At 40.2% G+C, this 11,834-nt stretch overlaps 1 protein-coding gene across 1 annotated transcript in view; it reads left to right on the top strand.

The window, feature by feature from the left end:
- The first annotated feature begins 135 nt into the window (after nt 1–135).
- LOC110838772 (uncharacterized) overlaps nt 136–11,834 on the top strand; it is a 59,483-nt gene continuing 47,784 nt past the window's right edge. The window contains exons 1-6 of the mRNA XM_087349085.1: nt 136–527; nt 6,070–6,179; nt 9,150–9,355; nt 10,216–10,404; nt 11,126–11,275; nt 11,617–11,710. Of these exons, the coding sequence (XP_087205211.1) occupies nt 358–527; nt 6,070–6,179; nt 9,150–9,355; nt 10,216–10,404; nt 11,126–11,275; nt 11,617–11,710 (919 nt within the window). The 5' untranslated portion in view covers nt 136–357. The remainder of the gene's footprint in view (nt 528–6,069; nt 6,180–9,149; nt 9,356–10,215; nt 10,405–11,125; nt 11,276–11,616; nt 11,711–11,834) is intronic.

Here is an 11,834-nt window from a genome sequence, read left to right as displayed (position 1 = left end):
GATGAGAATTTTCTCTAAAATAGAACTTTATCATATGATTATATTTAATTTATATATAAAGAGTTTCTAATAGTGTTCTGAACATGTCTTACATTGTATGAACTTCATATATTCAGGTTGGGAACACAACTTCGCGTTCTTACTTGTTTGTAGTCATCTGGTAGTAGTGAAGGGAGTATGTGTTGCCGGAAATATTCTGGTTTAAATGTTTATTTACACTGTAAATTAAAGGAGCACATGATTTGATGGTGTAACAGAAGTACAAAATTTTTCTACATATCAACGAAAATAATTCAAGAGCAAAGAAGTGTTTGCACAGTGTTGACGTAACACAATCAACTCGTGGGATTTCATACCATGGCAGACATTCAAGATTACTTGACTGTTTATAGGCGGTTTTTTGAAGAATTTGCGACGACAGTGGATCCGGATGACCAGCTTCCAGTAAAGGTGGCTGGATATTATTTGTGTGATTCGGAGTTAGTAGGAGAAATAGTTGATTGGACTTACCAGTACCTCAACCAAAAGTAAGTAAATTGTAACCTCTTAGTGTTCATTATTATGTACTCATCAAGAGAAACTATTGCTTGTGTATTGATTCATTGGGTTTGGTAGGTGTGCGCTGTTTGTACAGATTAAAAGGTGAACTTGTGATTGAAGAAAGATTTGTAGTGTGCCTGAAAGATCACTGTAAATATTGTAGTTATTTTTGAGGGGGGGGGGGGGGGGGATCGTGTCTGTCACTTTGCCTGTGATTTGATATGAATGATGCTCTTGAAGAACAAATTTTAAATCACATTTTATGTTTTAATCTGTTATAAAATAATAAACCTAATAGGATATTAGTATCCACAGTATCTAGTCCTTCAGAACACAAAGAGCTCCGAGTTGTGTATGTTTAACAAAATATAGGAACAGCAATTACTAAATGTCTCTGTGCAGAACATTTAATTAGTTTTATCAATAAATTCAGTAACGTATTTGTTCTGCTGAAGATTGCTGATTTCTGGGTAGGTGCTTGCTGCCTCCATCATCAGGATGATCACTCTGATGATGAAGGCAGCAGGCAGTTCCGAAACATCGACAGACTTCTACCAGACATCACAGTGCTACAACCCAGAAAACAGCGATCTTGATAATTGCCACCACGAGAACCTGAAATGTCTTATATTTGTTCTGCTGATTGGCCCTGTTTACAATAGATTTGCATCTGTAATAAATTAACATGGAGATCATTGAAGATTATAACTTCACAAAGATGGCCCAGTTTCTGGTTATAAGAAGAGACAGTACAGCAGTGGAAGACATGAATACAAGAATACTTTCAGCAATGTACAGTTGGATTGAACTTTCATATTGTCTGTGTCATAAGGAAACCTTGTAACTCCTCAAAACTGAGAAAATGAGATTCCCATGTTGTCTAGTAGCAAAGATTCAAACTGAAGTGATAGAAATTAGAAACTCTATTAACTCCCAGTAGCTTTCTTGGAATTACAATTTTTTAAAACCAAATTCAAAGGTTAATTTTGTTGTTAACAAAAGCCTACATATTTTTCTCTAAAATTTATTTCATTGGTTCTCTTCTGTGCTAGGATCTCTTCTTTTTAGGTTTTCCAGTCAAATGTTTGTATGATTGAGTGTTTTCCATGCATCCTGCATCTGTTCTTGGGTTGCTATAACAATTTGTCTTCCAGTCAGTATGATCAAGCAAGTTGGTATCAATAATCACAACACTCATATTTGGTTGGGTACCTGAACCCATTTTGAACCTCTGCTTAGGTACTGGCCATCCAGACTGAGTTCTCCTATGGTTTTTCACAACATCCCCAGGTGTTAAGATAGAATTAAACAGGCTACGTCCTCCTTCCAAATCATTACGTACTCATTATTTTTAGTCATGTCATGAAACAACGTCATTAACGGATCTTTTGCGTTTGGCAACGCCGGTAATGGAGAGTGAGGAACAATAGTCTGATGATCTTAATTGCCCTGGAGCCTCCATGAGTGACGTCAGGCAAGGATGAAGCAACGTCCGAGTGATGATGGTGCCATACATTGCACGGCTCAAAATTGTTTTATATACCCTGTCAAATATGCGGCCCGCAAAGCTCCGTCATTCGACGATCCAATTTACTTTGTGTATCCGCCGCATCGAAACAATAAATTGTTCAGAAAAATGTGTAAAATTACTTGGACTTTCTTTTACAATTTTCAGAAATGTAACTTTTACAAAAGTATTGTTTGTAGTCCTCGGAATCCCTTTTATGTATTAGTAATTGCAAGAGTAAATTAATCATTTGAAATGTAAACTTTGTAAATAAACTAAGTAACGTTAATGATTGTAATAATTATTTTTAATTATCTAATACGTAATTACATTTTCAATAAAATATCAAATATCTCGCGGCCTAGTGGTTAGCATTCCTGTTTCGTATTCGGGAAGCCCCCGGTTCAGAACTTGACTCTTAAAATGGTTATTTTGAGTGAGGATTTACATGGTTTTCATCAGTCCCTTCAAACAGATGCCGGGATAGTTCTTCATATAGACCACTTAATGTCCTCAACAATTCATTACTTAATAATCATCCTCATTGCACTTAATTAAAACGAAAGAGATACAAGGTTCATTCAAACGATGTCAGTGAAGTCTGATGTTTTATGACAGACTGGGAGGTCAAAAACGCACGAAATACGTGCGTTGGCCATTAGCAGAGACCATTTGCACGCAGTTTACGACACGTAACTGTGACGTCACTGATGAATCATGTAATGAGGCCGGAACAGTTAAATTACACTCACGCTCAATATTTTATTCGTTCTTTTGAGTAAAGTGAAGTCTGGATGTTGAGGTTGTGAATGAGCCGTGTAGTCAGCCTAGCCAGACAGATCTCGGCAAGTTGCAGTGCAGTTCCTCCACCATCTCTGGCTGCTTGTGGATTATCACCGGTGGATAAATTTCCCTACCTTAATGCTAATTAGTACAACTAGCTGTACAATAGTTACGCCTGGTATATCTTGTAGGTAATACTACTGTCAAAATAACATGCCGGTGGATTTAAGTTTGGTAGAGAGTCATTTATTTTTTTGTCCCAATAGTCGACTAAATTTTATAGCCCTCATGATGGAGGCATGCAAGTACCTCCGAAACGTCAGTAAACTTTTACCAGATTGCAAACGGCGCAAAACCCCAGAATACAGTGATATTCACTTGATGAGTATTCACCCTCTTATGTAATGAATACGTAGAAGTCTTTTTCACATTTTTTTATCTCAGTTGTTCACCGGGCCTCAAGAATGAATCCCGCTGACAGAACTTTGAGAATCTTGTATCTGGATTCCTGTCTTAGATGTTCTGACATACTGTATACTGGAAATAGACGTTCTCTACTCGGTGTGGGTAGAGGTATGTGGTATAGCGTGACTCAATTCGCCTGCCAACATTTCTTAGGCGTCGTATTCAGACGTAGAGTTATCTATCCTTTCTCAGGAAGTCACTCCCCATCATTACAGCGTCTAATTAAACATATTAGCTCGTTCAACGCCGCTTTATCATTTGAATATCTGGAAGGACGCGAATAGAAGGAGGAACTGAGAAAATGCTGTAGGCTGAAATTCGAGTCTGGAAATTCCAGAATACGAAGTAGGAATGGTTGATCCTGAAACAGATGTATACAGTATGCGGAAATTTAAGTGGCTGTATGGAAAGCGTACTGTAGAGATTAAGTGCTGTTGATAGCGTGATCACGGAACTTTTTTGTGAAATAGCGCGTGGATGAACTCGTCTGGCAGAGCGTGACAGGTGGGAGCCACAGCTTTGCATTCATTTCTGTGTCGTGGTAACATTGATACACTGTCGTGGCTGAAAATACATTGGCGTGATAAATTTTAGTGCAGTTAACGGTATGGAATTTTATCTGAATCGTACAAATGATTTAGGTGTTGAACGAGGCAATACCCGATTTCTTAACTTCGTCTGTTGTCAACACTGATATATTTCTGTGGCTCAAAACTAAGTGTTCTCGACAGATTTATTTTTAAAAGCTCTTGTATCAGATTAAATCAGAATGTGTCAATTAAAATACGAATTTATTTATGCGTGCAGACAGACAGTTAAATCGAAGATTGTAAGTTATTCGCACTAAGTTGAGACACGTGGTTAACATGAAGAAACACACTTGTAAAGATTGTGTGTTTTTTAATGAAATTGTCTGCAGTCAGATTCGGAACCTTTGAATCCGAAAACAGATTTCGTCCGGAGATATGGATTAGCTCTATCTAGTGGGCCCAACTGTGTACGAACCTGAAGACGGAGATAGAGTCCCATCTCCGAAACGTCGTTTTACGTTTTATATTTTACTACCAAGGGAATTTTTATTCAAGATTTCGTTTTGCCTTTGGATCTAGTCCCACGCCTCGAAAATGTTATTAACACTAATTTACGTTTTTCTTCAAAGTAGGCAAATGGGTGATTAAATTCAAGGTTTCAGAAACCCGGAGATCGGATGTGCTGACAGGTTATTCACGTTGAAGATGGCAGTCTTCTGGGTTATAGCGCCGTGTAGCCTGGTAGAAGTTTACCAACGTTTCATAGATCTTTGCTGTCTCAATGTATCTGTCAGCCCTCCTTTCGAAATCATAGTTCACAGTCATTCGATGCTGTGTCCATGCAAAGACCTGCATATTCTGTTCAGCACGTGTGCGCGTTGTGTTTGAAAAGTGTTAAGAGCTCTTTGGAAGAAGCTGTCTTGTAGGCAGAATCTTTGGGAACATCCTGTTGTCTGAAGCCACGGTGTAAGTACACCTTGTGAACAGTAATCAGTGCATGTTGCTTACCTGTCTGGAACAAAGACATGCTTTCTTCGCCTGAAATTCGTCAGACCCTCCCCAAACTTTACGTCATCAGGACATTTATTAACACGTCTGGTACGTAGCTAAGCGCCTCGCCATGCAGACGTTTCGGAGAAGAGAGACGTTTTCATGGAAATATATTTTTGTTTAACAAGGAACGAATTATTCCCTTAAAGGCAGAATTTCCAAGTGTCTTTGAAACGTTCAAAGGATACACGAGTAATATTTCTCTGTGCTTATTTCTTTCTTCGAAACGAGTATGTCAGATTGGCTGAATAAACATTTGGGTGAATGTTCATGATTAATTTACTATTTAGAATGCTACCGTTTAATCACTTTGACGATGGAGGAAGTAAACTCCTCTGAAACGTTGGTCAGTTTATACCAGATGACATCAGACTGTTCATTCCTCCATATTTCATATGGGAGTGTTATGACAGAGCGTTAATATTCCTCTCAGAGGTTTCATACTTGTGTCATATTTCCACCGTCCTTGTATTCAGCACGTTCTTGGTAGCCAGTAGCAACAACACATGCATTTCCAAGTCCCTTTAATGTATGCGAGATTTGCAAGATATGGACTGTCACTGTTACATGTATGTCAGTGTTTTGGTTGCGTTGCATCACCCCTGGAAGTGACTTTCCGAAACGGGACTGGTTTAGTCAGCCGGAAGAACTGCATGTGGGTGGGTGTAGTTGCGAATTGAATGAAATGAAATGCAAAGTAGCCAACACCTCACACATTCGATGTTCATAACCTCACAACACTTTTTTCGTACGTTTTAAAGTTAGGAAAACTAGGCGAACGTCCAGTGCAGATGCGTCATGGTGAGGAGGTGTGGAATTTACGCAGCTCAGCCGACATCCTGTGAAAGTCGGGGTTAACTGCGTGTACTTACATGCGATGGGCGGGATGATGGGTGTCGATTCTCGTCACAGGCAGGAAATGTCCCATTCGTCACAACTTCAGTACCGGGAAGGTGCTATGGTTGAGAGTTCATTCTCGGCATTGCCAGGACCATCGATCCACATTTGCAGTGATCGCCGGAAATATTACCCCAAGAGTAAAGCCGGCCTGGCCGCTGAGCTCTACTCACATCTATCTGTAGTGGTCTAGAATGAATGTTGTCACGGCTTATTGCACAGAAATTGCTGTGGTGTTATAATTATTTCGTGTTTTGGATAATCTATTCATATTCTGTGGTACATCCACTTTTGCAGATGTTGTCCGTCCAGCCTGATGGCGCCACTGACGAAGATCGTCATTGACGAGATAAAGTTCGCCTGCAAGAAGCAACCCACAGCATGCGGCTATCGCTCGTCCGAGAACAGTAAGTTCGCGAACCGCTTGTCGAATGCCATTTTATTCAACGTCAAAATAAAATATACCGAATTTAATCGAAATCTAAAATGTCTTATGTGATTACTAATTGCATGCTACAGGGATTCCCAACCGCACTTCGGAGTTATGCAACTTACCAAGTCATTTCTCTGCTCCTACCGTTGGATCCTTTTCTTAGCTAGCTGAATCCACTCCTCATGTGTTCATCTATGACTTGATCTCTCCCTAGGGTTTCTTACTTTTAATCTTTTAACTAAAATGTTCGTATTTATTTTGTTTTCGTGCTTTCAGCATTGACCTTCTTGGCTTCATCCGTCTATTGACGACATTGATGGACCTATCTGGCTCAAAGTTTTATTTGCTCTGCAGTTTTAGTACCGGGTGTCATCAAAACATGACCACTCAGAGACCAGTAATTTGTATGGTTGGTCAGTGTGGCTGTTTCTTCTTCTTCGCGAATCAACACTTGGTCGTTCAGAGCTAATGCCACTTTCTGGTGCATCTCAGCAAGTGGTTAATTAATCTGATGAACTCGAACCTTCTCATTGTCCACCCACATGCCTCTTCCACTCGACATGTTGATTCCATCCTTCAGTTGCTTACAAAATTATGTGGACTTGGGACTTACTGGAGCGGAACAGGCTCTAGAAGTACAGACAGGGTGCCCTAGATGTTAGCTCTGTAACGTGAAATTATTAATACGTCAAACTTTACAGACGTGCATGCATATAATATATCTAGTTTTAATGGTGAGTGTTGGTCGCGCTTTGGTTCTTCAGTGAGAATATCTTTTTTTCCTTCTGATGATAGAACACTTGGCCAAACGAAGTTCCACAGGGACTTCGTAACTTTGATGTGTTTGCACATTTACACAGATAAGATAACTCTTATCTCACAAACTCAGAGGCGAGGCGAAAGGTGGCTCCTAAACGTTTGTAAAACAATTACGAGTCTACTACACTCGTTCAATCTAACGGTGTCTTTAGGTGACGTCATATAGATGTGGTAAGAAAAGCTGCAGCTACTGTAGGAGACTGGGTTACTTGCATGTTCTGGTCGCGCACCTGCACAGTTTTACTATCCGTTTCAAAAACATCGCTCTTCTTTTACCCCCACCATCTTACCTTCTTTCCCTTCGTGCTCAGGATAGAGGCCACCACAAAATAAATGGACTGTTGTAACTGCGCACTCCACCGTAACGTACGCGCAATTTATCAAGTGTGTTATTTGATATCGATATTGAATGTAAACAAGTGTTTATAACCATAAACATGCGACATGAAATTTAAAAGGTTCACTACTTTTAGTAAAAAAACAGAATGTTCTCCTGTGCCCAAGCACCCCTCTCGATATGCGAATAGTGAGCGCGGGAGGTGGTAGGCGAATCCTGGTCTAGAAGTCAGTCCGTGTGGAAATGCAATATTATTAGATCCCGCTAATAACTGCACCACAATGCTAAGGTGTATTATTGTTATTTTATAAACAATCCACGTATTATTATTTCTTTGTTGTATTATATAAGAAAAAATGTTTCTCCAATTGTCTTGGTCTGACGGTTCACTATTAGCCAGACCGTAAAATTCACCAGTGGCATGGATGTGATTCTTGCTTTCTTAGCTGGAGGTCGCTGGTGAACCACCAGAGAAAGACCCCCCCCCCCCCACTCTGGAGACTTTGTGCCAATTAGAAAAATCCTCCACCGACAGCGAATCGAACCCAGGAAATTGTTGTAGTCGGTTTTTATAGACCGACGTGTTCATGTGGTGAGATGAATAAAGGGAAGTACGCATTTCAGTGGGTGTGTGTCTTGGTAATTCCCTCCATGTTGCGTGTGTGAGAAAGGCGATCAAAAGTCCGTGGTTGTGTGCCATTGCGCCATGTATTTACTTAGGTCAGTCAGACAGTTAATATTAGAATAACAAGGTGCCTTTATGAACAGTCGTCCAATTGCTCTCAAGATTAGCATGGTAAATAAAGACATTTAGCCTTATCATTTGTTTTATGACAAGGTCAGAGATTTTCAGTCATGCATATGATGATATATTACGCAACATATCGTGATGACTTAATCTCCCCCCACCACCTTAATCGGGATTAAGATTGACATCACAGAGGAAAAATAACTGCTTTACAAATGACTGGCAAGCAAAAACTGTTGTCTCCTGCAGACAGACTTCTTTGGAACAAGGTTGAAAACGATTGTGTCGATATACATTCATAGACATGAATATCGAACATACACAAACGTAACACATGCAGAGTGAATGCCCAGTGCCTTCGAATTTAATTTTTTGGAGTCCCGCAAAACTCTTAGAGGATCTTGTGTTGGTTTTTCAATCCCTTGCTATGGAAATGTAGCGCTGCCGTGGAGTACAGTCTCGTTCAGAAACAAAGGTGTGGGGTAAGGCATTGGATGAAGAAAAGAAGTAAAAATAATGAATAATTACAAAATAAAAAATTATGTTTTCAGTCAAGAGTGTATAACGATTGTTGTGCGGGACTGCATAACAAAAGATCCGAATGCATTGAACGTTCGTCCCATATGTGCCGTACACTTTTGTAGGTTGTTGTTCGCATTGTTGGGTTACTTATGCACATGGAATTGTGTACTGTAAATATGTATTGAATACTTGAAGGGATGCTTTTAAAAATGTCGTGAGAGAATTTGTTTATGTTTTTCTCCTCATTGCATTGCAGTTATTCGGAATGAAAAATGTCTCGACATATCGTATTTTATCGATTTTAAGTCGCCGTCGATAATAATAGGTTTTTAGGGAAATGGACGCCATATCGATTCTTAGACGCCATCAAATGAAAGACATACCCCGATTTAAGACATTTTAAATTAAAAGAAAAGTGCGGCTTAAAATCGAGGAAGTACAGTACGTTTACAAAGTAACGCGATTAGACCTGCGTCGTGCTTGCACATATGTGCTGATTCCTGTATCCATCATTGCAGCCTATCAGCCATTGAGGCTGATGCAGGTGGTGACTGGAAAGGTGAATGAGGTTTGCTTACGATACTGTGACAATGGAAAGTTGGCAACACTTCCTCCACCATCCCCAGGACCTCCTATCTCGTCTTGTGCCATCAAGAATACAAGGCGCTGTATGGAGGACCGCCATGTTATCATAGAAGACTTCCACACTGTGTTCAATGTTCAGGTATGTAATATTTGAGGTTTTCACAGCAGTAAGTATGAAGATTTCTGTCTTCTGGGTTGTTGCGATTCATCGCCCTGATGTCGGAGGCAGTATGACCTCTGAAACGTTGGTTTACATCGACCAGACTACACAGCGCAACAACCCAGAAGACAGAAATCTTCAATATCTAAGTAAACTGCAGAGGTAATTTTGTTCTTGTTGAAAAAGAGTGGGGTTGTCGATACCATCTGATGTGATAACCGCAGAACACATTCAGTATGAGGCTATCTGAAACATGTTTACTTATGGTGTGTAGGTTTTCATTAACCCAAATCCTGCAATTATGATGACTCATATCACCCCTTGTAAGACAAACTTTGTGCACAACCAAATGAGAAAAGTAGTGACCATATGATGTGAAGCTTTCACGACGGCTTTCATTAATAAAGTCTTCTCGGGCTATCAGCCGTGTTAGATGGTGATTCATCGCCAACATTTCGAGGACCATCTCTGTCCTAGCACTACGAGGCACACAGTAAACAGTGTTGAGAATGAGGACAGAGATGGTCCTCAAAACATCGGCAATTAATCACCATCTAACACGGCTGATAGCCCGAGAAGACTTTATTAAAATACTGACCAATCTAGTTGCACAGTGGTAAAAATTCTGTGAGATACAACGGTAAATTTCATGATAACTAAAGGTTAATAATTACCAACTGATCTATAGCTACGTTGCCACTGTCTCTGCTGTTCCGATACGAATACACACTTCTCTCTGTCTGCCCGCCCATCTTGCAAGGATCAAGCCGCTATAAAATGACAGAACATAACAAAAGTATTTTAATGTGCGATGAGTGAAACGTGCGTGACTGCCCCAGGACCGAAGCCCTGCCAGCTACTATGCAGTGTTCGATGGTCATGCTGGGACAGATGCGGCAATGTACAGTGTGAGCCACCTTCACCAGTTTCTTGCTGAAAGTTCTTTCTATCCGACCGATCCAGAACGAGCGCTCAAGGATGCTTTTTCCAGGACGGATTCACTCTTCCTTGAGAAGTCCAACAGAGAGGTAAAGGATTGTGGCGACAATATTGTTCTAATTTATAAATTACTAATTTACTGTTTGTTAATATAGAACTGTTAATACTGCATGCCATCAGACATGATTCTTATTCAGTTTCTTCCAGAATCTGTAGCCATGATTCCGAGCCATTTGCTCTCATCTTCATATCGTGTTTCCCTTAAATCCATTTTAGTATTATTCTTTCATTGACTCAGATTGAACAGACCGTTGTCGGCAAAGAGGCAGGAAAAGATGTTCTGAGTTATGATGCCATTTAGACTCGTAGGTAAATACTGACATTTCAGTTAAACATACTGTTTCCATCTTCAGGATTGAAGTGACTTGGAAGTGGAGAGTTTTTATAGGGTCAGAGGATTGGCCAATCATAGGCAAGGAATGAGGAGGACATGATCTTTGTCAATATAGAGTCTCTAAGTAGGGATGCAGAGAGGGTGGGTTAACCCGTTTCCCATAGCCAGCCATTCCTGTGACCCTATAAACTCTCCACTTCCACATCAGCCCTGAAGATGGAGACAGTATGTTTTTACAAAATATTGGCATCTACCTGCAGGCTTACACAGTGTTAATCTGGCAGAACATTGTCATCTTCAATGCCATGAGAACCTTCAATTTAATAAACTGTTTATGTTGGTCAGATCTGAAACAACAGGTAGCCTGCTGGTTTAAGCCCATGTGGGATATTTCTGAGATGAGATTGTGTTTGCAGAACTTGAAGAGTGGTACTACTGCTGTTTGTGCATTGCTGAGACCGAAAGAGAAGATGCTGTATGTGGCATGGCTCGGCGACTCACAGGCTTTTCTGGTTCGTAACGGCCAGGCCGTCAAGGTTGTGAATCCCCATAAACCAGATAGACAGGTATGGAGCATCATTTATGTGTGAACTGTTCTGTCTTATTTGGGAATTTTTATGTAATTTTTGAACTAGTTGTTTTGTACGGCTGAAAAATGGTCTCTCATTCTAAGAGATGAATTTCTTCAAAGAGTAAGAAAGAGAATAGGTTCTGCTTCCAGAGAGTTAGTTTGTAAGTCAGACATCTTAATAACACAGAAACGTTAAAAATAGGAAGGTTGTTATGCGGAATGCCGTCAATTATGGTCTTCTATAAATTCCTTTTTGGTAGTGATGTATGTCTGGTGTTATGTACCTGTATTTCGCTTACCACGCCTGTCGTATTATTTTATATATTGTCTTTGTAGGATGAGAGGGAACGGATAGAAGACATGGGAGGTTGTGTCCTGTTCTGGGGGACATGGAGAGTTAATGGACAATTGGCTGTATCTAGAGCAATTGGTAAGTAGTTTTGTGCTGTTTGCATATCGAAAGCTTATATTTAAACCTTCGCCGACCACTGAAGTAGAGAAGCCAAGAAAACGGGTTTTGTACGGTTTGCCACAACTCGATCTGGACGTTTCTC

This window comes from Zootermopsis nevadensis, unplaced genomic scaffold (assembly GCF_977971745.1).
Source record: "Zootermopsis nevadensis isolate Lab colony 2312 unplaced genomic scaffold, Znev_1.0 Znev_ptg000015l, whole genome shotgun sequence".
Lineage (NCBI taxonomy): Eukaryota > Metazoa > Arthropoda > Insecta > Blattodea > Termopsidae > Zootermopsis > Zootermopsis nevadensis.
Note: the sequence above shows the minus strand (reverse complement) of the source record. Positions and strands in the feature narration are given on the sequence as shown.